The 27,440-nt window shown below is 47.1% G+C and overlaps 1 protein-coding gene and 1 long non-coding RNA gene across 5 annotated transcripts in view; one reads left to right on the top strand and one right to left on the bottom strand.

Annotated features, from left to right (window-relative positions):
- LOC134927592 (uncharacterized) overlaps window positions 1–27,440 on the bottom strand; it is a 137,081-nt gene that overhangs the window by 19,544 nt on the left and 90,097 nt on the right. For both annotated transcript variants that reach the window (XR_010177679.1, XR_010177680.1), the window contains exon 4: window positions 14,430–14,571. This is a non-coding gene — a long non-coding RNA (uncharacterized LOC134927592). The remainder of the gene's footprint in view (window positions 1–14,429; window positions 14,572–27,440) is intronic.
- DYNC1LI1 (dynein cytoplasmic 1 light intermediate chain 1) overlaps window positions 1–27,440 on the top strand; it is a 92,129-nt gene that overhangs the window by 61,062 nt on the left and 3,627 nt on the right. For all 3 annotated transcript variants that reach the window (XM_063922295.1, XM_063922296.1, XM_063922297.1), the window contains exons 9-12: window positions 2,492–2,551; window positions 2,697–2,738; window positions 14,487–14,607; window positions 14,701–14,844. In XM_063922295.1, the coding sequence (XP_063778365.1) occupies window positions 2,492–2,551; window positions 2,697–2,738; window positions 14,487–14,607; window positions 14,701–14,844 (367 nt within the window). The remainder of the gene's footprint in view (window positions 1–2,491; window positions 2,552–2,696; window positions 2,739–14,486; window positions 14,608–14,700; window positions 14,845–27,440) is intronic.

Raw genomic sequence — 27,440 nt, 5'->3', positions numbered from 1 at the left:
ATTAAAGAGGTATTGCGCCAGGTCAAGAGACCCTCAGGCGATAGCTGTGGACGCACTGGTGACACCGTGGGTATTCCAGTCGGTTTATGCGTTTCCTCCTCTTCCTCTCATACCCAGGGTACTGAGAATCGTAAGAAAAAGAGGAGTGAGAACAATACTCATTGTTCCGGATTGGCCAAGAAGAACTTGGTACCCGGAACTGCAAGAAATGCTCACAGAGGACCCATGGCCTCTGCCTCTCAGACAGGACCTGTTGCAACAGGGGCCCTGTCTGTTCCAAGACTTACCGCGGCTGCGTTTGACGGCATGGCGGTTGAATGCCGGATCCTAGCAGAAAAGGGCATTCCGGATGCAGTTATTCCTACGCTGATAAAGGCTAGGAAGGACGTGACAGCAAAACATTATCACCGTATATGGCGAAAATATGTTCCTTGGTGTAAGGCCAGGAAGGCCCCTACAGAGGAATTCCAGCTGGGTCGATTCCTGCACTTCCTACAGTCAGGTGTGACTATGGGCCTAAAATTAGGATCCATAAAGGTCCAGATTTCGGCCCTATCCATTTTCTTTAAAAAAGAACTGGCTTCGCTGCCTGAGGTTCAGACATTTGTTAAGTGAGTGCTGCATATTCAGCCTCCTTTTGTGCCACCAGTGGCACCTTGGGATCTTAACGTGGTCTTGGGTTTCCTGAAATCCCACTGGTTTGAGCCACTTAAGACAGTGGAGCTAAAGTATCTCACGTGGAAAGTGGTCATGCTGTTGGCCTTGGCTTCAGCTAGGCGTGTGTCAGAATTGGCGGCTTTGTCATGTAAAAGCCCCTATCTGGTTTTCCATATGGATAGGGCAGAATTGCGGACTCGTCCGCAGTTTCTGCCAAAGGTGGTGTCATCTTTTCATTTGAACCAACCCATTGTGGTGCCTGCGGCTACTCGTGACTTGGAGGATTCCAAGTTGCTTGATGTAGTCAGGGCTTTGAAGATCTATGTTGCCAGGACGGCTGGAGTCAGGAAAACTGACTCGCTGTTTATCCTGTATGCATCCAAAAAGCTGGGTGCTCCTGCTTCAAAGCAAACCATTGCTCGCTGGATCTGTAACACGATTCAGCAAGCTCATTCTGCGGCTGGATTGCCGCATCCAAAATCAGTGAAAGCCCATTCCACAAGGAAGGTGGGCTCTTCTTGGGCGGCTGCCCGAGGGGTCTCGGCTTTACAGCTTTGCCGAGCTGCTACTTGGCCGGGTTCAAACACATTTGCAAAATTCTACAAGTTTGATACCCTGGCTGAGGAGGACCTGGTGTTTGCCCATTCGGTGCTGCAGAGTCATCCGCACTCTCCCGCCCGTTTGGGAGCTTTGGTATAATCCCCATGGTCCTTACGGAGTCCCCAGCATCCACTAGGACGTTAGAGAAAATAAGAATTTACTCACCGGTAATTCTATTTCTCGTAGTCCGTAGTGGATGCTGGGGACTCCGTAAGGACCATGGGGAATAGACTGGCTCCGCAGGAGACTGGGCACTCAAAAGAAAGATTCAGTACTATCTGGTGTGCACTGGCTCCTCCCTCTATGCCCCTCCTCCAGACCTCAGTTAAGGAAACAGTGCCCGGAAGAGCTGACATTACAAGGAAAGGATTTTGGAATCCAGGGTAAGACTCATACCAGCCACACCAATCGGACTTTCTGCAATACGTGTATATAGTTATTGCTTAACAAAGGGTTATGGTTATGTAGCATCGGTTGAGTGATGCTCAGTTGTTGTTCATACTGTTAACTGGGTAAGTTTATCACAAGTTGTACAGTGTGATTGGTGTGGCTGGTATGAGTCTTACCCTGGATTCCAAAATCCTTTCCTTGTAATGTCAGCTCTTCCGGGCACTGTTTCCTTAACTGAGGTCTGGAGGAGGGGCATAGAGGGAGGAGCCAGTGCACACCAGATAGTACTGAATCTTTCTTTAGAGTGCCCAGTCTCCTGCGGAGCCAGTCTATTCCCCATGGTCCTTACGGAGTCCCCAGCATCCACTACGGACTACGAGAAATAGAATTACCGGTGAGTAAATTCTTATTTTTTGTGTGGTTTTGTTGTCAGCACAGTCAACTCTGTAAAGAACAAAGTATTTAATAAGAATATTTCATTCATTCAGATCTAGGATGTGTTATTTTAGTGTTCCCTTTTTTTTTTTTTTTTAGCAGTGTATTTATATTCGTATATAAGCTTAGTTCATATCGTGTGTATTATGGGGTAATAGGTATCCCCTGTCACTTTATAGTCCCGCCAGTTGGAAGTATATGGCGGCGATATATTGTTAACATGCGTATTGCGTATACCTAAGGACACTAGTAATATAATGTCCTTCTGCACACTGTCAATACCGAGAGAGACTGTAAAGAGAGAGAGAGATATTTTGCTTCAGTAAGCCATACAGTACTATTTTGGGAAACATGAATAATATGAAATGTTCTCCTTTCTGTATTTGCAAAATGTTCTTGTTTTTCTTAGTTTGTTCATGAGAAGGAGATTGTAGCGGAAGATGATCAAGTATTTCTTATGAAACAACAGGTAAGCCATTTATGTCCTACAATATACTTAAATAATCAAAATTTCTTTGTTTTTGTGGTTTTTCTTTTGTATTTTTGTGATTTGTATATTATCACAAAATGTATGTAAAGGAATTTTTTTTTTTTTTTTTTTTTTTTTTTTTTAGTCACAATTGGCAAAACAGCCGCCGACGTCAGCTGGTCGTCCAGTAAGTAGTAGCTCTTCTATTCTTAAGTTATCCCTTTGATCACTCACTCGCTCACCGGACTTGAAATCTATTAATGTATTAGTGTAAAACAGACCAATTACAGCATGTGTGCTAAAAGCAGCACCTTAAAAAAAAAAAAAAAAAAACCGCCGCGGTCTTGAAATGTCGGAGCACGCATGCTGTAATTTGTCTGTTTTGCACTAGTACATGACTTGATTTCAAGTACGTTGAGTGCTGCATGTTTTCTTTGTATGTGCACAGTCAGGTGCTCAGTATAAGAAAATCCTACTGCTATTGTATTATTATTTTTTTCCATGTATGTCACCTCCGGCTATTGATTGGATACCAGACTGAGTGCCGAATAATATGCGTGTGTATGTATATGTGTGTGTGTGTATGTATATGTATGTGTGTGTGTGTATGTATATGTATATGTATATGTGTGTATATGTGTGTATATATATATATATATATATATATATATATAAACACTATAGGGGGACAGGGTGCCGTTTCCTGGAGTAGATGGCAGCAGGCAGCAGCTAAGAAATCGTACAAGTCCAGTTCGTGGTGCAACTGGCCGCAACCAGTTTTATTGTACAGAAAATAAAACAAACCTCAAAAGAAAATACCTTGCCTGTCCGGCACTAACTAAACACAAGACGTTCCTAACTGTCTCTAAACAAAAACACAAAGTTTTCCAGTCAACACTGTATGGCTCACTTGTATAAGGAAGCGTGTTTCTCTCACAGAGATTCTCCAGTCTCCTCAGGCAGTCTGCACAAACTAATCAGGCTAGCAGCCCAATAAGGCTCTTGCACAGCTGAAAGCCCTGATTAGCCCTCTGTGAGGCCAAAGATCCGAACTGGGCCCAATGTCTGGAACTTGCCCTCTCTTTCTCTCAGGGCCCTTATCCAGCTTTTCCAGCAAACTGAAAAGGTTCTAACAAACAAAACATTTCTCTAACGTCCTAAGTGGATGCTGGGGACTCCGTAAGGACCATGGGGAATAGCGGCTCCGCAGGAGACTGGGCACATCTAAAGAAAGCTTTAGGAGTATCTGGTGTGCACTGGCTCCTCCCCCTATGACCCTCCTCCAAGCCTCAGTTAGATCTCTGTGCCCGAACGTGAAGGGTGCACACTAGGGGCTCTCCTGAGCTTCTTAGTGAAAGTTTTAGTTTAGGTTTTTTATTTTCAGTGAGACCTGCTGGCAACAGGCTCACTGCATCGAGGGACTAAGGGGAGAAGAAGCGAACTCACCTGCGTGCAGAGTGGATTGGGCTTCTTAGGCTACTGGACATTAGCTCCAGAGGGACGATCACAGGCCCAGCTTGGATGGGTCCCAGAGCCGCGCCGCCGGCCCCCTTACAGAGCCAGAAGGCAGAAGAGGTCCGGAAAATCGGCGGCAGAAGACGTCCTGTCTTCAACAAGGTAGCGCACAGCACTGCAGCTGTGCGCCATTGCTCTCAGCACACTTCACACTCCGCTCACTGAGGGTGCAGGGCGCTGGGGGGGGGCGCCCTGAGACGCAATAAAAACACCTTGAATGGCAAAAAAAAATGCATCACATATAGCTCCTGGGCTATATGGATGCATTTAACCCCTGCCAGAATACATAGAAAAACGGGAGATAAGGCCGCCGATAAGGGGGCGGAGCCTATCTCCTCAGCACACTGGCGCCATTTTCCCTCACAGCTCCGTTGGAGGGAAGCTCCCTGGCTCTCCCCTGCAGTCACTACACTACAGAAAGGGTTAAAAAAGAGAGGGGGGCACTAATTAGGCGCAGTATTAACTATACAGCAGCTATAAGGGGAAAAACACTTATATAAGGTTATCCCTGTATATATATAGCGCTCTGGTGTGTGCTGGCAAACTCTCCCTCTGTCTCCCCAAAGGGCTAGTGGGGTCCTGTCCTCTATCAGAGCATTCCCTGTGTGTGTGCTGTATGTCGGTACTTTTGTGTCGACATGTATGAGGAGAAAAATAATGTGGAGACTGAGCAGATTGCCTGTAATAGTGATGTCACCCCCTAGGGGGTCGACACCTGAGTGGATGAACTGTTGGAAGAAATTACGTGACAGTGTCAGCTCTGTATAAAAGACAGTGGTTGACATGAGACAGCCGGCTACTCAGCTTGTGCCTGTCCAGACGTCTCATAGGCCGTCAGGGGCTCTAAAGCGCCCGTTACCTCAGATGGCAGATATAGACGCCGACACGGATACTGACTCCAGTGTCGACGGTGAAGAGACAAATGTGACTTCCAGTAGGGCCACACGTTACATGATGGAGGCAATGAAAAATGTTTTACACATTTCTGATAATACGAGTACCACCAAAAAGGGGTATTATGTTCGGTGAGGAAAAACTACCTGTAGTTTTCCTGAATCTGAGAAATTAAATGAGGTGTGTGATGATGCGTGGGTTTCCCCCGATAACAACTGATAATTTCTAAAATGTTATTGGCATTATATCCTTTCCCGCCAGAGGTTAGGGTGCGTTGGGAAACACCCCCTAGGGTGGATAAAGCGCTCACACGCTTGTAAGAACAAGGGCTCTACCCTCTCCTGAGATGGCCGCCCTTAAGGATCCTGCTGATAGAAAGCAGGAGGGTATCCTAAAAGGTATTTACACACATACTGGTGTTATACTGCGACCAGCAATCGCCTCAGCCTGGATGTGCAGTGCTGGGTTGGCGTGGTCGGATTCCCTGACTGAAAATATTGATACCCTAGATAGGGACAGTATATTTTTGCCTATAGAGCATTTAAAAGATGCATTTCTATATATGCGTGATGCACAGCGGAATATTTGCCGACTGGCATCAAGTCTAAGTGCGTTGTCCATTTCTACCAGTAGAGGCTTATGGACACGTCTGTGGTCAGGTGATGCGTATTCCAAACGGCATTTGGAAGTATTGCTTTATTAAGGGGAGGAGTTATTTGGGGTCGGTCTTTCAGACCTGGTGGCCACGGCAACAGCTGGGAAATCCACGTTTGTACCCCAGGTCGCCTCTCAACATGAGAAGACGCCGTATTATCAGGCGCAGTCTTTTCGTGGACAAGCGGGCAAAAGGTTCCTCATTTCTGCCCCGTGACAGAGGGAGAGGAAAAAGGCTGCAGAAATCAGCCAGTTCCCAGGAACAGAAACCCTCTCCCGCCTCTGCCAAGCCCTCAGTATACGCTGGGGCTTTACAAGCAGAATCAGGCACGGTGGGGGGCCCGTCTCAATGAATTTCAGCGCGCAGTGGGCTCACTCGCAAGTAGACCCCTGGATCCTTCAGGTGATATCTCAGGGGTACAAATTAGAATTCGAGACGTCTCCCCCTCGCCGTTTCCTAAAGTCGGCTTTACCGATGTCTCCTTCTGACAGGGAGACAGTTTTGGAAGCCATTCACAAGCTGTATTCCCAGCAGGTGATAATCAAGATACCCCTCCTGCAACAGGGAACGGGGTATTATTCCACACTGTTGTGGTACCGAAGCCGGACGGCTCGGTGAGACCGATTCTAAATCTAAAATCTTTGAACACTTACATACAGAGGTTCAAATTCAAGATTGAGTCACTCAGAGCAGTGATTGCGAACCTGGAAGAAGGGGACTACATGATGTCTCGGGACATCAAGGATGCTTACCTTCATGTCAAATTTTACCCTTCTCACCAAGGGTACCTCAGGTTTATGGTACAGAACTGTCACTATCAGTTCAGACGCTGCCGTATGGATGGTCCACGGCACCCCGGGTCTTTACCAAGGTAATGGCCGAAATGATGATATTCCTTCGAAGGAAGGGAATTTTAGTTATCCCTTACTTGGACAATTCCCTGATAAGGGTAAGATCCAGGGAACAGTTGGAGGTCGGTGTAGCACTATCTCAGGTAGTGTTGCGACAGCACGATTGGATTCTCAATATTCCAAAATCGCAGCTGGTTCCGACGACGTGTCTTCTGTTCCTAGGGATGATCCTGGACACAGTCCAGAAAAAGGTGTTTCTCCCGGAGGAGAAAGCCAGGGAGTTATCCGAGCTAGTCAGGAACCTCCTAAAACCGAGCCAAGTCTCAGTGCATCAATGCACAAGGGTTCTGGGTAAAATGGTGGCTTCCTACGAAGCAATCCCATTCGGCAGATTCCACGCAAGAACTTTCCAGTGGGACCTGCTGGACAAATGGTCCGGGTCGCATCTTCAGATGCATCAGCGGATTACCCTGTCACCAAGGACAAGGGTATCCCTCCTGTGGTGGTTGCAGAGTGCTCATCTTCTAGAGGGCCGCAGATTAGGCATTCAGGACTGGGTCCTGGTGACCACGGATGCCAGCCTGCGAGGCTGGGGAGCAGTCACACAGGGAAGGAATATCCAGGGCTTATGGTCAAGCCTGGAGACATCACTTCACATAAATATCCTGAAGCTAAGGGACATTTACAATGCTCTAAGCTTAGCAAGACCTCTGCTTCAAGGTCAGCCGGTGTTGATCCAGTCGGACAACATCACGGCAGTCACCCACGTAAACAGACAGGGTGGCACAAGAAGCAGGAGGGCAATGGCAGAAGCTGCAAGGATTCTTCGCTGGGCGGAAAATCATGTGATAGCACTGTCAGCAGTATTCATTCCGGGAGTGGACAACTGGGAGGCAGACTTCCTCAGCACGACCTCCACCCGGGAGAGTGGGGACTTCACCCAGAAGTCTTCCACATGATTAAAAACTCGACAGGTATTGCGCCAGGTCCAGGGACCCTCAGGCAATAAGCTGTAGACGCTCTGGTAACACCGTGGGTGTACCAGTCAGGGTATGTGTTCCCTCCTCTGCCTCTCATACCCAAGGTACTGAGATTGATAAGATGGAGAGGAGTAAGCACTATATTCGTGGTTCCGGATTGGCCAAGAAGGACTTGGTAACCGGAACTTCAAGAGATGCTCACGGAGGATCCGTGGCCTCTACCTCTAAGAAGGGACCTGCTCCAGCAAGTACCCTGTCTGTTCCAAGACTTACCGCGGCTGCGTTTGACGGCAGGGCGGTTGAACGCCGGATCCTGAAGGAAAAAAGGCATTCCGGATGAAGTCATCCCTATCCTGATCAAAGCCAGGAAGGATGTAACCGCAAAAACATTATCACCGCAATTGGCGAAAATATGTTGCGTGGTGCGAGGCCAGTAAGGCCCGACGGAGGAAATTCAACTGGGTCGATTCCTACATTTCCTGCAAACAGGAGTGTCTATGGGCCTGAAATTGGGGTCCATTAAGGTTCAAATTTCGGCCCTGTCAATTTTCTTCCAAAAAGAACTAGCTTCAGTCCCTGAAGTTCAGACGTTTTGTAAAAGGGGTACTGCATATACAGCCTCCTTTTGTGCATCCAGTGGCACTTTGGGATCTCAATGTAGTTTTGGGTTCCAAAAGTCACATTGGTTTGAACCACCTAAATCTGTGGAGTTAAAATATCTCACATGGAAAGTGGTCATGCTGTTGGCCCTGGCCTGGGCCAGGCGCGTGTCAGAATTGGCGGCTTTATCCTGAAAAAGCCCTTATCTGATTTTCCATTCGGACAGGGCGGAATTGAGGACTCGTCCTCAGTTTCTCCCTAAGGTGGTTTCAGCGTTTCACCTGAACCAACCTATTTGTGGTGCCTGCGGCTACTAGGGACTTGGAGGACTCCAAGTTGCTAGACGTTGTCAGGGCCCTGAAAATATGTTTCCAGGACGGCTGGAGTCAGGAAATCTGACTCGCTGTTTATCCTGTATGCACCCAACAAGCTGGGTGCTCCTGCTTCTAAGCAGACTATTGCTCGTTGGATTTGTAGTACAATTCAGCTTGCACATTCTGTGGCAGGCCTGCCACAGCCAAAAATCTGTAAATGCCCACTCCACAAGGAAGGTGGGCTCATCTTGGGCGGCTGCCCGAGGGGTCTCGGCTTTACAACTTTGCCGAGCAGCTACTTGGTCAGGAGCAAATACGTTTGTAAAATTCTACAAAATTGATATCCTGGCTGAGGAGGACCTGGAGTTCTCTCATTTGGTGCTGCAGAGTCATCCGCACTCTCCCGCCCGTTTGGGAGCTTTGGTATAATCCCCATGGTCCTTACGGAGTCCCCAGCATCCACTTAGGACGTTAGAGAAAATAAGAATTTACTTACCGATAATTCTATTTCTCATAGTCCGTAGTGGATGCTGGGCGCCCATCCCAAGTGCGGATTGTCTGCAATACTTGTACATAGTTATTGTTACAAAAATCGGGTTATTATTGTTGTGAGCCATCTTTCAGAGGCTCCTCTGTTATCATGCTGTTAACTGGGTTCAGATCACAGGTTATACGGTGTGATTGGTGTGGCTGGTATGAGTCTTACCCGGGATTCAAAATCCTTCCTTATTGTGTACGCTCGTCCGGGCACAGTATCCTAACTGAGGCTTGGAGGAGGGTCATAGGGGGAGGAGCCAGTGCACACCAGATACTCCTAAAGCTTTCTTTAGATGTGCCCAGTCTCCTGCGGAGCCGCTATTCCCCATGGTCCTTACGGAGTCCCCAGCATCCACTACGGACTATGAGAAATAGAATTATCGGTAAGTAAATTCTTATTTTTCCTATAATTTTTCATTTTCTAAAACCTGTAGGACAAGAACCTGGGACAAACATACCTGCCCTCAAACACTTTTCCAGTGTTCTTGTCACATATCCCCCTCCCCTGTTTCGACCTAGGGGCCGGAACACTTGTAGCCCCCAAACAGAAAATGCGGGACAATGCATCTGCGTTGGCCAGTTGTGTACCCGGTCTATGTTCGACAGTAAACTTAAAATCTTGCAACGCTAGAAACCATCTAGTTACACGAGCATCCTGACCTCTATTTACATACATCCATTTTAAAGGGGCGTGATTTGTCACTAGTCTGAACTGTCTACCCAATAGGTAATATCTCAAGGTATCTAATGCCCACTTAATGGCCAAAGCCTCCTTTTCCACAGTGGCATACCTTTTTTCATGCTCATTCAGTTTCCTACTCAAATAAATTATAGGGTGTTCGTCCCCATCTCTGGTTTGGGACAACACAGCCCCTATCCCTACCTCTGAGGCGTCTGTCTGTACAACAAATTCCTTTGAAAAATCTGGTGTTATCAATACAGGTTGTGAACACAAAGCCACTTTTAACGCTTGGAACGCTTTTTCTGCATCAGGGTTCCATTTCACCGTATTTGACTGCTTCCCTTTGGTAAGGTCTGACAACGGCACTGCTGTAGTCGCAAAATTGGGAATAAACCGTCTATAGTACCCAGTTATTCCCAAAAAAGCCCTTACCTGTTTTTTATTCACTGGACGAGGCCAGTTTTGAATAGCATCAATTTTATTCAATTGGGGCCTAATCAGACCTCTTCCTATGGTGAAGCCCAAGTATTTAACCTCCTCCATTGTGAGGCAGCACTTCTTTGGGTTAGCAGTTAACCCTGCTTTTCTGATTGAGTCCAGTACGGCTTGTACTTTAACCAAATGGGACCCCCAGTCCGTACTGTGAATTACCACATCATCCAAATAGGCAGCTGCATATTTTCTATGGGACCTCAAAATTTTAGCCATTGCCCGTTGAAAGGTTGGTGGAGCCCCATGCAACCCAAAGGGCAACATCTTATACTGGTATAGCCCCTCCGGAACTGAAAAGGCTGTTTTTTCTTTTGCGCTATCAGATTAAGGTATTTGCCAGTAACCTTTGGTCAGGTCCAACGTGGTGAGAAACCTGGCTGTTCCCAGCCTTTTTATAAGCTCATCCACACGGGGCATGGGGTATGCGTCAAATTTGGACACCTCATATAACTTGCGAAAGTCATTACAGAAGCGTATGCTACCGTCTGGCTTCGGGATGAGAACTATGGAACTGGACCACTCTGTTCGATTCCTGTATGACTCCAAGTTCTAACATTGTTTTAACTTCTTTAGAAACAGCTTCTCGCTGAGCTTCAGGAATCCTATATGGCTTTAAATGGACCCTGGTTCTGTGACAATGTAATGTTTTATTATGGTCGTTCGGCCAGGCAGCTCTGAAAATATCTCCCTATTTTGGATGAGAAATTCTTTAACCTGATTGTTCTGATCAGCTGATAATGTCTCTGACACCTTTACTGCGGGAAGCAACCGAGGTGAAGACACTGAAGGTAAAGGCTCAGCTGACAGAGACAACCTATCTTTCCAGGGTTTGATTAAGTTAACATGGTAGATTTGTTCGGGTTTTCTCTTTCCCGGTTGGTATACTTTGTAATTAACCTCATTCACTTTTTCCCTAATCTCAAATGGACCCTGCCATTTAGCTAGGAACTTGCTTTCCACAGTGGGTACCAAAACAAGAACTCTATCTCCAGGAGCAAATTCCCGTATCTTGGCACTCTGGTTATATACCCTCTGTTGAGCACTTTGGGCCTGTTCCATGTGCTCTCTGACAATAGGTACCACGGCTGCAATCCTATCCTGCATTTGTGTTACATGTTCAATAACGCTTCTATAAGGAGTGGGCTGTCCTTCCCACGTCTCTTTGGCAATGTCCAACAGCCCTCTGGGGTGTCTACCATACAACAAATCAAATGGAGAAAACCCCATAGAGGACTGAGGAACTTCTCTGATGGCCATTAACAAGTAGGGCAACAAACAATCCCAGTTTTTCGCATCTCTATCAACAACCTTTTTTAACATACTTTTTAATGGTTTATTAAACCTTTCCACCAACCCGTCAGTTTGGGGATGGTAGATGGACGTCCTGAGGTGAGTGACCTTAAATAATTTGCACAATTTTTTCATGATCCTTGACATAAATGGAGTACCTTGTAAAGTCAAAATTTCTTTTGGTATTCCCACTCTACTAAAAACCTGCACCAGCTCCTTAGCTATCGCCTTGGTTGTGATAGTGCGTAAAGGGACAGCCTCAGGATATCGAGTGGCATAGTCCATTATTACCAGGATATACTGATGGCCCGAGCGGACTTTAACAAGGGCCCTACGAGATCCATGGCTATTCTGTCAAACGGGACCTCTATAATAGGCATGGGAACTAGTGGGCTCCTGAAATGGGGTCTAGGGGCATGATACTGGCATTCAGGACAGGAAGAACAATATTCAGACACTTCTTTATAAACCCCTGGCCAAAAGAACCTTTGTAAAACTCTTTCAGTGGTTTTTTTCTGCCCCTAAATGTGCTGCTGTCACGTGACTATGAGCTAAATCTAGTACCGTTCTCCGATAAGGCTGGGGAACTACCAGCTGTTCCACAACATCCTCACCCCTTTTAACAATGTGGTACAAGAGCTCATTACAGATGGCCATGTGGGGATACGTAACCCTGTCACCTGTTACCACAGGTTCCCCGTTAACAACCTTAACATTCTCTCTAGCCTTTATTAAGGTAGGATCCTTTAACTGTTCAGACGCAAACAGATCCTTCTTTACCTCCAGGTCAGGCACATTTGCAGTTCTAACTACTATGCCTCTGTTCCCAGCAAGAGGTTCCTCACTGGACTCCCCATCTGTCCCTTCCCCAGCCAAACTAGCAAAAGGCAAATGGTCAGAAACTTCCGAAGACACACGTACATCCATATAATCACCGGTGTTATCAACTGGCTCTTTACTTCTCACATCTGTTGATAAACGGGATTCCCACAGTTTCCAAAAATGAGGAAAATCCCTCCCTATTATGGCCTCATGCACCAAGATGGGGACCAGTCCTACTTTAACAATTGCTGACCCACAACAAGTTTCTATATTCACTTCAGCAGTGACATAATGTTGGGTATCCCCATGTATGCAAGTTACCCCAATAGGTATTTGCTGGACCTTTAAGGGGTTCACTAACCCAGCTATCACGAGGGTAACTAAACTTCCTGAATCTAGCAAGGCCTCTACCTGGTTACCCTCTAAGAACACATCACACATTTGTTTTTCCAGCTCAGGTGAAGGTACCACAGTACAGGCTAACCTAGCAAAGAAAGACATTCTGCGACATTCAAAGGCAGCATCGCATTTCATGGGTTCTTGCGTGACTGGACAATTGGCAATAACATGACCTGGCATACCACACCTAAAACATTTAACCACACGATTATCAACCCGTTTGGGCAGGGTGCTGGGTGGTCATCCGTAGTTCCTCTGCCGCCAAATACCTCTCTACCATGTCCACTAATTGGTCAGCAGTTTCTGGATTTCCATGGCTCACCCATTTGCGCAGGACCATGGGCAGAGATCTCAAATAGCTGTCCATGACGACTCTTTCAACCATCTGGGGACCAGTTAATGTCTCTGGCTGCAACCATTTTTTTGTTAGCTGAATAAGGTTGCGCATCTGGGAGCAAGGAGGCTTCTCTATGGCATACACCCAACGGTGCACCCATTGTGCTCGTACTGACAGCGTGACTCCCAGGCGGGTCAGGATCTCAGTTTTTAGTTTGTCATAGTCCCGAGCCTCTGCAGGGCTTAAATCAAAGTACGCTTTTTGGGGCTCACCTGAAAGAAAAGGTGCTAGCAGACTGGCCCACTGTGCTTTCGGCCAGTTCTCACGCTCAGCAGTCCTTCCAAACGTGGTCAGATAGGCCTCCACATCATCAGCCTCTGTCATTTTCTGCAGGAAGTGACTGGCCCGTATAGAACTAGAGCTGGTCGGAGCACTGACGGCCACATCTCCAATCCGTGATGCAAGGCTCTGCACCACTTCTGCTAAGGCCTCTCTATCCTGACGCTGTTGCCTGTAAAGTTCATCAATAGCCACCTGCTGCTGTCTCCTATTTTCCTCCATTGCCACCTGCTGCTGTCTGTTGGCCTCCTGCTGAGCCGCTGTAGCTTTTTTTCAGGCGGCTTTGTAGCTGCTTTCACCCAGGACATATATCAAATCCTCAGGGGTGAGCCTCAGCAATTTCACACTGGGCTGTATCTGCATAAACCACCGTTTTCTGCAGGCCTCATAAAGCTGCTGCTTTCACTTATGCGCAGAAAGGAATGCTCGCATTCTCCACCAAGTTGTAACACTGTAGGGGGACAGGGTGCCGTTTCCTGGAGTAGATGGCAGCAAGCAGCAGCTGAGAAATCGTACAAGTCCAGTTTGTGTTGCAACTAGCCGCAACCAGTTTTATTAAACAGAAAATAAAACAAACATCAAAAGAAAATACATTGCCTGTCCGGCACTAACTAAACACAAGACGTTCCTAACTGTCTCTAAACAAAAACACAAAGTTTTCCAGTGAACACTGTATGGCTCACTTGTATAAGGAAGCGTGTTTCTCTCACAGAGATTCTCCAGTCTCCTCAGGCAGTCTGCACACACTAATCAGGCTAGCAGCCCTATAAGGCTCTTGCACAGCTGAAAGCCCTGATTAGCCCTCTGTGAGGCCAAAGATCCAAACTGGGCCCAATGTCTGGAACTTGCCCTCTCTTTTTCTCTCAGGGCCCTTATCCAGCTTTTCCAGCAAACTGAAAAGGTTCTAACAAACAAAGCATTTTCCTATAAGTTTTTTCATTTTCTAAAACCTGTAAGACAAGAACCTTGCACAAACATACTTGCCCTCAAACACTATTCCAGTGTTCTTGTCACAATATATAAATATATATATATATATATTTAAATGTTCACTTTCTAAGGATCTAAATGATAAATTCAATAATAAAATCTTGCTAGTCAAAATATTGATCACAAACTATTAGTGTACAAATCCAATTTTAGATTGTCCTTTTTGTACCCAGCTACTTACTTGAAATTGTTTAATAATGTGCTCAGTAATGTCGTGTCCAATTTCTTTTTATGGCAGGATGCCACTCCTAGGGTCCCTGGTGGGTCTCCGAGGACGCCCAGTAGATCAGGGACTTCTAATGTTGCCAGCGTGTCGCCAGTTCCTGCTGGCACAAAGAAAATTGATCCCAACATGAAAGGTATCTGAGCTATTAGCTGCTTGTTACTTATGCAGCAAAATCATTTTGTACTGGTAAAATGTCAGAATTAACTGTTTCCTCTCTGTATCACAGCTGGAACAACAAACGAAGGAGTGCTTGCTAATTTCTTTAACAGTTTGTTGAGCAAGAAAGCTGGGCCAACCGGGCCTGGTGGTACGCCGGGCCCTGCAGGCAATGCTGGAGGCAATAGTTTGCCAACGTCTGCCAAAAAATCAGGTACTCTTATCTTGTATCTCACAAAGAACTACAGAAAATAGTATGCGGGTAGAAGCAAAGAACTGCAAAATGGTACATTAAAACCTTTCAGTTTGCCTTTTGTTTAACAAAATATTAAATATGAATCCTCTTTTATTGCTTGTTAATGGTATCAGTGGGAGAAAGAGAAGCAGCAGCCAATCAGAAGTGCCACCATCTGTGTGTACATTGCATCAATTATGTCTTTGTTGTAAACACACCCACATTTATACACAGCCTTCATGTTCATACTCACGCCTACCCTGTTCTGCCCACTCTCACCTAAAAAACAAAAAACAGGGCTAAGTTCAACTAGACACATTAGATCTAAATAATATTTCCTGTGGGAATTCTGTTGTTTGCTTTTGTTCTCTTGACGTTAATGGTTCTCTATCTCCGCTGACAGGACACTGAGCTCCTGAGGGTGATGATCGTAAGCCCACGAGGCGACCGCTCACTCCCGCAGCATGGCCACCACCCCCTAACAGAGCCAGAAGAAAGAAGAGTGGTGAGTTAAGCGCCGGCGGCCCGGATAGTGGGTCGCCGGCGGGAATGGCGGCACAAGGGTGGGAGCGCAACTCTGTCAGGCTGCGCTCCATGAAGGCTCAGCAACAGGTTACTGTAGACGCGGCTGAGGGGCTTCCTGGGCCAGCGCGATCACCCTGACACTGGTAATGTAGCTAACAGGAGATAATCCCGCTGTTAGCATTAAAAACCTCAGGCCAGTATAAACATAATGTGCGAGAAGCCGCGTGCCATTTCAGGGGCGGGGCTTCTCAGAGCGGATCCAGCACTCACCAATGCCATTTTCTCCCTGCAGAACGCTGAGACATGCCGACAGGGCGCGCTGACCGTCCACATAACTCCAGTTAGTTACTGCTGTACCAAGGTGTTATAGACAGGAGGGGAGAGAGTGTAGTTAGTACTATTTAACCTATTAAGGTTATTTAGTCTGTGCCGGGCTGTTATCATATAAACTGCTCACTGGGGCGCTGTGGGGCTGGCTCCTTATACTCTGTGGCTCTCTGAAGGTACTGTAGGGGAAACTGTGTCTGACATATCCTGTATGTGTGTGTTTGTGTATATATCCACATTACCATGTCTAAGGGCTCTGTATCCTGTGCTGCAGAGTGTGTATCTTCTCCTGAAGAGTCTATCCCATGTTCTCAGGACTGCAGTGTGCTTTCCCAACCTGTCATGTCATCCGAACCCCCATGGGTGAATTCTTTAAGGGGAATAATATCACAAAAAAAAAAAAAAAGGGAATTTTATTTTATGGAAAATAAGAAATCCTCCCTCACCTTCCCTGCTTCTAAAGAGCTGAACTCTTTATTTGAAAAATCCTGAGAAAACCCTGAGAACAAATTCCAGATCCCTAAAAGAATTCTCATTGCTTTTCCTTTCTCTGAAGAGGATAGAAAGAAATGTGAAAACCCACCTATAGTAGACGCTTCTGTATCCTTGTTGTATAAAAAGGTGGTTTTACCTGTCCCTGGTTCAACCGCCCTAAAGGAGCCGGCTGACCGCAAGATTGAGACTACGCTCAAATCTCTATACACTGCTACAGGCGTGGCTTTAAGGCCCACTATTGCTTGTGCGTGGATTTCTAAAGCCATAGTAAAGTGGTCAGGCACATTACTAGAGGACTTAGATACTATGGATGTGTGACATTGATTTGTTTTTGCGTCACATAAAGAATTCTGCTGGGTTCATGGTGGAGGCCATGAAAGACCTTAAAATGCTGAATGCGAGGGCTACTTACATGGCGGTATCAGCACGCAGTGGACTCTGGCTACGCCAATGGACTGCGGATGTAGAATCCAAGAAAAGTGTGGAGACCCTACCCTTCACAGGTCAGGCTCTGTTTGGGGATGCATTGGATGCGTGGCTTTCCACGACAACTGCGGGTAAGTCAACCTTTCTCCCCTCAGCAGCTCCACCGATTCGGAAATCTTATCCTACGTCCACACTGCAGTCCTTTCGACCGCAACATTTTTTAAAATCCAAATCCCCTTCCACCTTCTTTAGGGGTGGTCGGAGAAAATCCAAAAAACCTGAACCAACAGGTTCTCAGGAACAGAAACCAGGTTCTGTTTCCTCTAAATCTTCAGCATGACTGTGGACCTCCCAGCCTGGAGATCGGGCAGGTGGGAGCGAGACTAAAAAATTTCAGTCACATCTGGGCGTCATTAGGTCTGGACCCCTGTGTGACAGACATTGTTACCCAGGGCTACAGACTGGAGTTTCAGGAACTCCCACCTCACAGATTCTTCAAATCAGGCTGACAGAAAGTGCTATCCTGCAGGAAGCTATTAAAAAATTGGTAAAAACAGATGTTATTGTCCCAGCTCGACCTCATCTACACCACAAGGGTTATTACTGAAACTTGTTTGTGGTGCCGAAACCGGATGGTTCGGTAAGGCTGATTCTGAACCTAAAGTCATTGAACCCCTACTTAAGGGAATTCAAATTCAAGATTGAGTCTCTGAGAGCGGTGATCTCTGGTCTGGAGGAGGGGGAATTCCTAGTATCCCTGGATATCAAGGATGCGTACCTTCACTTTCCGATCTGGCCGCCTCACCAGGCTTATCTCCGATTTACGCTGCTGGATTGTCACTATCCGTTCCAGGCACTGCCGTTTGTCCTCTCCACAGCACCGAGAGTGTTCACCAAGGTCATGGCAGAAATGATGCTACTCCTCCACAGGCAAGGAGTGAACATAATTCCATATCTGGACGATCTCCTGATAAAAGCAGAGATTGTTGCAGAGTATTGCTCTCACAACTCAACTACTCCAGAATCATGGGTGGATCCTGAACCTTCCAAAGTCACATTTGGAACCGACAAGGAGACTCCACTTCCGTGTCGAGTATCATCCCCAGGAAGGGCAGAGGGTGATTCTACCGGTAAAGAAAGCGTTGATGATCCAATCAATCAGAATTAGAATCAGAATCCGCTTTATTGGCCAGGTGTACTCACGTAAACTAGGAATTCTTTGTGGTACAATGCATCGCCAAGCAGCAACATGAAGGGGGAATACATAGCATACGAAGGGGGAAGAACATAGCATACATTACACACATTACACGTATGAGTTGATACTGCACATTGCAACTGTACAATAGACTCAACATATTAGACATATTATACACGTAGGACTAAACACAAAGGCTGCTTGGCAGAGCAGCACCGAGGCAGCCATCCGCGGCGCCAACTAGAACTCAAACAATGCACATAATACAGAAGAATTAAGTATTACATCAAGAGATAAACCACACAGACAATAAAGACAGAAAGCATAATGCAGGGTTGGTGTAAGCATTTTGGGTAATAACCTCCAGGGGTTGTGTATTCCACCCTCACAAGGTACCAGGTGCGGCAGCCATCTTAGGCGCTCTGCGTAGTATTACCCAGGGTGGAATAGTCCACCCCTAGAAGAGAACACAAAACGGGGAGATTGCAGAGTCCTTAGGTTCAGAGTAGGGTTCCAATAAAACCATCAGGTCCATGTATTTTTCATCCCATCCACAAGTTTACCAGATAAGGCAGCCATGTTGGGCGCACTACGAAGGTTACACAGTGGGAGATGAGCCATACAAGGGCCAAATGCATTCACGGGAAAACTGACACGAGTGTAGGAGTATGCTATACCCTGCATGGAAAGATCCAAATGAAGCAATGGTACGTGATGTCCTCAAGCCAGCCCAGTTATCGGTTCATCAGTGCATTCACCTTCTGGGGAAGATGGTAGCCTCCTACGAGGCTCTTCCGTACGGAAGATTCCATTGCAAGGTCCTTCCAACTGGACCTCCTAGACAAATGGTCGGGATCACATCTTCACATGCACCAGTGGATACGCCTGTCGCTGAAAGCCAGAATTTTGCTTCTCTGGTGGCTGCAAACTTCTCACCTACTCGAGGGCCGCAGGTTCGGGATTCAGAATTGGATCCTTCTAACCACGGATGCAAGTCTCATAGGTTGGGGTGCGGTCACCCAAGGGGAAAACTTCCAAGGAAGGTGGTCAAGTCTGGAATCCATACTTCCAATAAACATTCTGGAACTAAGGGCCATATACAACGGCCTTCTACAAGCGGCACATATTCTGCAAGATCAGGCCATTCAGGTTCAGTCTGACAATGTAACGGCAGTGTCCCACATAAACAGACAGGGCGGAACGAAGAGCAGAGCAGCAATGTCAGAGGTATCAAGAATCCTCCTCTGGGCAGAAAAGCACGCCGTGGCGCGATCAACAATCTTTATTCCGGGAGTGGACAACTGGGAAGCGGACTTCTTCAGCAGACACGATCTCCATCCAGGAGAATGGGGTCTCCACCCGGAGGTATTCGCAGAGGTGACAAGCTGTTGGGGCATACCTCAGGTAGACATGATGGCCTCTCGCCTCAACAAGAAGCTTTGCAGGTACTGTGCAGGGTCGAGAGACCCACAGGCAGTGGTGGTGGACGCACTGGTAACTCCGTGGGTGTTCCAGTCAGTGTATGTGTCCCCCCCCCACTTCCGCTCATCCCAAGGATTCTCAAACTAATAAAAAGAACAAGAGTTCAGGTGATCCTCATTGCTCCGGACTGGCTAAAGAGGGCTTGGTACGCGGATCTTCTGGAATTACTCCTGGAGGATCTGAGGCCTCTTCCTCTTCATGAGGACCTTCTTCAACAGGGGCTGTTCGCTTATCAAGACTTACCGCGGCTACGTTTGACAGCATGGAGGTTGAACATTCTTGAAAGGGGTTCTGCACATCCAACCACCCTTTGTGCCTCCTACGGCACCTTGGGATCTTAATGTGGTGCTGCAGTTCCTGCAATCGGATTGGTTCGAACCTTTGCAGGAGGTCGACGTCAAGTTTCTTACTTGGAAGGCGGTCACACTGTTGGCATTGGCATCTGCAAGACATGTGTCAGAATTAGGGGCATTGTCATGCAAGAGCCCCTATTTGGTTTTCCATGAAGATAGGGCTGAGCTCAGAACGCGTCAGCAGTTGCTTCCAAAGGTTGTGTGGCCTTTTCATAGCAACCAACCTATTGTGGTGCCAGTGGCTACTGACTCCTTAATTACCTCAAAGTCCTTGGATGTGGTGAGGGCTTTGAAGATTTATGTGAAGAGAACCTCTCGTCACAGGAAGTCGGATGCTTTGTTCGTCCTTTATGATCCCAACAAGGTTGGGTGTCCTGCTTCTAAGCAGACGATTTCTCGTTGGATGAGGTTTACTATCCAGCATGCTTATTCTACAGCAGGCTTGCAGTGTCCAAAATCTGTTAAGGCCCACTCTACTCGTGAAGTGGATTCTTCCTGGGCGGCTGCCCGGGGTGTGTCTGCTTTACAGCTTTGCCGAGCAGCTACTTGGTCTCGGTCGTTTGCTAAGTTCTACAAGTTCTATACTTTGGCCTCTGAGGACCTAAAGTTTGGTAAATCTGTTCTGCAGGAACCTCGGCACTCTCCCTCCCGTACTGGGAGCTTTGGTACATCCACATGGTACTAAATGGACCCCAGCATCCTATAGGACGTAAGAGAAAATAGGATTTTAATTACCTACCGGTAAATCCTTTTCTCGTAGTCCGCAGAGGATGCTGGGCGCCCGCCCAGTGCTTCGTATTCCTGCATTATTACTTGGTTCAGTATTAGTGTTTCAGCCGTTGCTGAATTGTTCCAAGTTGGTTAGCTTGGCTTTCCTTTTTTGTTATGTGTGAGCTGGTGTGAATCTCGCCACTATCTGTGTATTTCCTTCTCTCGAAGTATGTCCGTCTCCTCAGGCACAGTTTCTAGACTGAGTCTGGTAGGAGGGGCATAGAGGGAGGAGCCAGCCCACACTATTAAACTCTTAAAGTGCCAGTGAATCCAAAAGGACACATCTATACCCCATGGTACTAAATGGACCTCAGCATCTTCTACGGACTACGAGAAAAGGATTTACCGGTAGGTAATTAAAATCCTATTTTCAACTTCAAAGCAGACAGCTGTCTAGCAAGTGTTTGCAGAGCCAGCGACATAGACGGTTGATCTCAGTCAAAAAGGATTTATTCATACAACCATAAAATGGACATGGTGGTGGACACCCATAGAGGGAGAATCACCTACCTTGCTGGTATTCTGAGTCGGCACTGTACACCTGTCAGGATTTAGGCGTCGGTATTTTAAACTCATTCCTTCCTTTATAAAATGTCTTTATTTGGTCAGGTTTGGGGCTTCCTGTTTTTCTTTCCAGGTCTGAGATTTCTGATTTCATGGAGGTTTCCTTTCTTTAGAGAATCGCTACTAGTTCCCCTCATTGAGTTTCTTAGATATTTGAATAGTTTATTGGGTTTGTGTTTTTGCCAAGCTCGTGGGATGGCTTGGGTCTGTTCAACTTTCTAAATCCATTCAACTCCCATCTGCTATTTACATTTTCCAAGGCATTTCAGGGTTCCACTGGAGCTTAGGGTAATTATTCAGGGTTCCACTTGGAGCTTAGGGTAATTATTCTGCTCATTGGCTTGATCAAAGGAGGAAAAAATTGGTTCCTTTCGTTCAGTCACTTCCTTATGAGGCATACTGCAACGTTTAGGAGCAGGCAACTAGTCTTGCATTTGGCCTGTCTTAATTTTCCTTCAAACACACAATGAGGTCTCGGCAATTCTTGGTTTTGGAGGTAGGATGATTTGTGGTGGTTTTTGTTTTTCATCAGAGGTGCTCTGCTTAACCTCATTTGTTGTATTTCCCTAGCATCCATAAGGGATATTGGGGGAATCTAGTACGATGGGATATAGACGAGGTCCAAAGGAGCCGGTGCACTTTAAATTTCTTCACTGGGTGTGCTGGCTCCTCCCCTCTATGCCCCCTCCCACAGGCAGTTTAGAAAAAAGTGCCCTCAGGAGAGGATGCACATCTCTGCAGCTCCAGAGAGTTTTCTTCAATTTCTTTTAAACTTTTATTATTTTCGGTATGCTGTTTAGGCAACAGCATAACCTGCACCATGGGAGTTAGGGGGGTAGGACGGTCACCGACCTTGAGAGGTGCAGAGCCGCTTCCCACCGCCCTGAGAGGTTGTTTGTTCAGCTGGGCACTGCGCCTTGGCTGTCACAATCGCAGCATGCCGCACACCCCTAACACTAACCTGAAGGTGACTACAGTGGTGAGTACAAACTGGCGGCCCCGCTAGAGGAGTCCCCTGGTTCAAAGTGCGGCTGAACGCAAGCACGGCATACGGGACCCTTCAGGGGGGGGGGTCCCGCTAGAGCCCCCCGTGTACACTGGCTTCTATTAGCTTAAACTAACACTTGTGTGATGTTTTTAAGCCATGCAGGAGACTTTGCCAGTATAAAAATCATTATAGCTCTGATGCCATTGGAGGGGGCGGACCAGAGGCATTTTGGCACCTTCCTCTGCTTAATGCAGCCACAAACAAATCTGGCACAGGGTGTAGCAAAAAGGGGAGAGCTGCTATTGTACACGGTCTGTGTCCTCTACAGGACAGAATTTACTAGTATTTGCTGTGTTATTGTTAGCTATCAGCCTCACTGGGGCAGTGCAGCTAGGTGAGTGCTGGTGTCTCTCTCTCTCTCTCTCTCTCTCTCTCTCTCTCTCTCTCTCTCTCTCTCTGTTTCTCCTCTCACATACAGTAAGGGCAGGCTTGCAAAGTATTACTGCCTGTGTGTATGTGTTTGTCATTGTGCTTACTGTAAAACTGGGTAAACACAAACTGTGCAGTGTATGCCACAACAGATTCTCTCCCATGTTATCTGATTCTGTTTCTTGTGAACAATGCAGCCAATCTTCACAAATCAGTGAATGGGCTGGGGAAGAGGGTCCATAGCCCAACTGGCTTGGGTCTCTTAAAATTATTATGTCAGATATGTCTTCCCAGCTCACTGCTAATATGCAGAAAACTCAACTGCTACAACAAGCTGTTGCAGACTTAGCTGGTAGGGCAGATGTTACACAGCTCCTCCTCTATCATGCAGATCCACAGAAGCGTGGTCTACCTGCTCTGCTCTCTGATATAGATGAGGATATACATGCTGGCTGGCATCATTGTTGTTTATTGATGTGATTTTATAAAATTATAAATTTAGAGATTAAATCCACAAACATATTGAATAAGCGCTGTCTCGTTGTGTTTTTAGACTGTCTAAAAAGGCGGTGCTGCTTGCCCCAGGCTTCTTTACCATAAAGGATACGGGGGACCGGAAAATAGAGATTATGCTACAATCTATTTACATGGCAGCAGGTGTATCGCAGAGGCCAGGCATAGCTGGATGGACCATGCCATTCATACGTGGGCTACTCAGATTCAGGAGGGCCTCTCCTGGACTATATGCCCCATGTCACTATGGTGACTCTCCTCAAGCACATTCAGGACACTACATGCGTCCTATGTGACTCGCTCAAGGAGATGGGTAATATTAATGCTAGGACCTCTGCCATGGCAGTGTCGGCGCACAGGGCTTTGTGGTTGCGTAAGTGGATTGCGGGCGCAGAATCAAAGCGCAGTGAGGAATTTCTCCCCTATTTGGGGGAATGGCTTTTTGGGGTTGAGTTGGATACGTGGATTTCCAAAGTAATAGATAGGAAATCCACGTTTCTCCCCTCTGGGGCCCAGCCGGCGAAACGCTCCTACACGGGGCCGTCTGTGCAGTCCTTTTGGTCTAACTGATTTCGATCTAAGGCCAGAGGTGCCTCCAATGCGGCTAGAGGCACTAGAGGTAAGTCAAGAAAACCTGCAAGCACCAGCTCTCAGGCCCTAACCACCAGTTCTGCTTCCACTAAGACCTCAGCATGACTGTGCCCACCCACCCCGAGGGGATCTCGACTGCGTCACTTAAGCAGCGTCTGGGAGGCTTCCTGCCAGGATACCTGGGTCAGGGATCTCATTTCTCAGGGCTAAAAGCTGGAGTTTGACGGTGCTACTCCCTAACGATTTTTCAAATCAAGCTTACCAGCTTTGGAGGATATGCAGGTTACATTGCAACAGGCCATCCAAAAGTTGGTCCAGTCCCACGTCATTGTTCCAGTACCAATACCACAACGAGGCAAGGGTTATTACTCCAACTTGTTTGTGGTACCGATGCCGGACTGTTTGTTAAGGCCCATTTTGAATCTCAAGCCCTTGAACCCTTACCTGAAGGTTTTCAAGTTCAAAATGGAATCCTTGCGAGCAGTAATTGTGGGCCTGGAGGAAAAGAATTCATGTTTTCCCTGGATATCAAGGATGCCTACCTTCATATTCCAATTTGGCCACCTCATCAGGCGTACCTCAGGTTTGCCCTGCTGGACGATCACTACCAGTTCCAGGCCCTGCCCTACGGCCTGTCCACAGCTCCGAGGGTATTCACGAAAATGATGGCGGAGATTCTGTTCCAACTCCTGGTCAATGTTGTCCCTTACCTGGACGATCTTCATATAAAAGCAAGATCCAGGGAACTTCTATTGCTCCATATTGACCGCACTATCCATCTTCTGTCACACTATGGGTGGATCCTCAATTTACAGACATCCCACCCGGAGCCAACTCAGCGGCTCCTGTTCCTGGGGATGTTACTGGACACTGTGGTACAAAGAGTGTTCCTACCGGAGGACAAGGCGAGAACACTTCAAGAGACGGTCCGACTGGTGCTTCGACCTACTCGAGTGTCCATCCATCTCTGCATAAGATTGCTGGGAAAGATGGTCGCCTCCTACGAGGCGATCCAATATGGGAGGTTCCATGCCAGAACTTTTCAATTGGATCTCCTGAGCAAGTGGTCCGGATCACATCTACAGATGGACAGGCTAACCTGGTGGTCACCTCAGGCCAGGATTTCCCTCCTGTGGTGGTTACAGTCCTCCAATCTCCTGGAAGGCTGGAGTTTCGGGATTCAGGATTGGACCCTCCTCACGACGGATGCAGTTCCAGGGCAGGTCGTCAGCCCACGAAAGCCTCCTTCTGATCAACATTCTGGAACTTCGGGCGATCTACAATACTCTGCTTCAGGCCTCTCCTCTGCTCAAGGATCACGCGATCCAGGTACAGTCAGACAACGCCACAGCAGTGGCGTATGTCAATTGACAAGGAGGGACAAATAGCAGAGCCTGCATTCGAGAGGTGTCAAAGATACTCCTCTGGGCGGAAAGAAATGCAAGAGCCATGTAAGCAATCTTCATTCCGGGTATGGACAACTGGGAAGCAGACTTCCTCAGTCGTCACGATCTTCACCCGGGGGAGTGGGGACTCCACCATCAGGTGTTCCAGCAGGTCATCCGTCGGTGGGGCTGCCCATAAATAGACATGATGGCTTCTCGACTCAAGAGGTTCACTGGTATTGCTCACGAACCAGGGACCTTCAGGCGAGGGCAGTGGATGCACGGACGTCGCCATGGCCTTACCGGCTGGTCTACCTGTTTCCTCCGATTCCGTTGCTCCCAAGAGTGCTCAAGCGGATCAGGAATTAAGGTGTTCAGGCAATTCTAATTGCCACGGATTGGCCTCGGAGGGTATGGTACGCGGATCTTCTGGACATGGCCTCTACCACTAAGAAGAGATCTTCAACAAGGACCGTTCGTCTACCTGGACTTACGGCGACTTCGTTTGACGGCATGGCGGTTGAGCGGAACATCCTAGCTCACAAGGGCCTTTCCAAAAAGGTTATTGCTACCATGGTTCAGGCCAGGAAACCTGTGACGTCAAAAAACTATCATATCTGAAGAAGATATGTCTCTTGGTGCGAGGAATGCACGTATCTACTTGCGGAATTCCACTTGGGACGTTTCTTACTTTTCCTGCAGGCTGGTGTGGATAGGGCTTGTGTCTGGGTTTCATCAAGGCCCAGATTACAGCTCTCTCCATTTTTCTTCCAGCAGAAATTGGCATTGTTGCTGAATTTCAGACCTTCTTGCAAGGGGTTCTCCACATACAACCTCCTTTTGTGCTGCCTACAGTGCCCTGGGATTTGGATGTAGTGTTGGAATTTCTACAGTCTTTCTTGTTTGAACCTCTGATGGCGGTAGAAGACGGTGATGTTACTGGCCCTGGCTTCTGCTCGACGTGTCTCAGAATTGGGGGGCCTTATCGTGCAAAAGACCATACTTGGTCTTTTACGAGGATAGAGCGGAGCTCTGGACTAGACAGCAGTTCCTGCCAAAGGTTGTCTCTGCTTTTCACCTGAATCAACCTATTGTGGTTCCATCCAGTTCTGACTCTTCTGCTTCTCTGGTGATGTTGGATGCAGTGCGAGCCTTGAAGGTCTATGTCAAACGAACGGCTCGGATCAGAAAGACGGATTCCTTGTTCGTGCTCTATGATGCGCAGAAGAAGGGTTGTCCTGCTTCGAAGCAGTCCATTGCTCGTTGGCTTAGGCTTTCTATCCAACAGGCCTATGTGTCGGCAGCCTTACCTGTTCCTAAGTCTCCGAAAGCCCACTGTAGGCTCTTCCTGGGCGGCTTCCCGTGGAGTCTCGGCCTTGCAACTGTGCCGAGCTGCTACCTGGTCGGGGAAGAACACTTTTTTGTGAAGTTCTACAAGTTTGATACCCTGGCCAAAGGAGACCCAGTTTGGGCAGGCGGTGCTGCAGCAGTCTCCGCACGTTCTGGAAGCTGTTGGACATCCCTATCGTACTAGATTCCCCCAATATCCCTTATGGATGCTAGAGAAAATAGGATTTTAATTACCTACCGGTAAATCCTTTTCTCGTAGTCCATAAAGGATATTGGGCGCCCGCCTCAGTGTGTTGACTTTTCTGCAGATTCTCTTTTATGTGTTTACCTGTTCAGCTGTTGCTGTTGTTACCAGCCGTTGCTGGTTGTTATATGTTAGTGATGTGCTGGTAGATAAATCTCACCACTCTTTGTTTTCATGTTCCATCTCTCATATATGTCCTGTCTCCTTCGGGCACTATTTTACCTATAACTGCCTGTCATGCCTCCAAATTATACCAATCATGCCTCCGAATTATAAATTACTTCGCCATTTTATATTTTCTCAGTCAGCCACTTTGGGACACTGGAACATGCTGACACTGGAGTATAGACTATCCAAACCGAGTACTTTCAATTATGCCTTTTTGTTCTTACCCTTATTACACCTTAAAAATGAAGCAGAACTACATTGCTTTCATTTTGCGTTAAACTCCCGATGGTGTCTTTCTCACAGCTCCTGAGGCTGAGGAAAAGTCCACCCTCTGTGATTAATGCACAGGGTAATCCCTGCTAATTGAATAGTCCGTGTGCAGTAATTGCTAATTGAATTCTCCCCTTAGTGGCTTTTAAAAAATATCATACAAAGAGGTTTCATTTAGATAAATGGAAAAGCACTGACATGGTTGGTAGGAGCAGATTATCGTGACATTTCTACAGCGACTGGTGGATCTTTCCTTATTTCAACCAGCTCTGGTAGCTGGCCAAAAATGCCATTTGCTGGTTCAACCATACACTTTCCCAACCAATATTGCTGTAGATTGTGAGTATAATCAGCCTCCAAACACAGTAGTTGTTGTTGTGCTACCTTTATATATCATCTGTCCTCCCAACCGCTACCTTAAAAAGCAAGGATGGCTCTGCCCTTATCAATTTACCATCTGTTTCAGGTCATTGGGACAGATGTATTAAGCCTGGAG

Source organism: Pseudophryne corroboree, chromosome 5 (genome assembly GCF_028390025.1).
Source record: "Pseudophryne corroboree isolate aPseCor3 chromosome 5, aPseCor3.hap2, whole genome shotgun sequence".
Classification (NCBI taxonomy): domain Eukaryota; kingdom Metazoa; phylum Chordata; class Amphibia; order Anura; family Myobatrachidae; genus Pseudophryne; species Pseudophryne corroboree.
The sequence above is the reverse complement of the archived record's forward strand: the minus strand, read 5'-3'. Positions and strand labels throughout refer to the sequence as shown.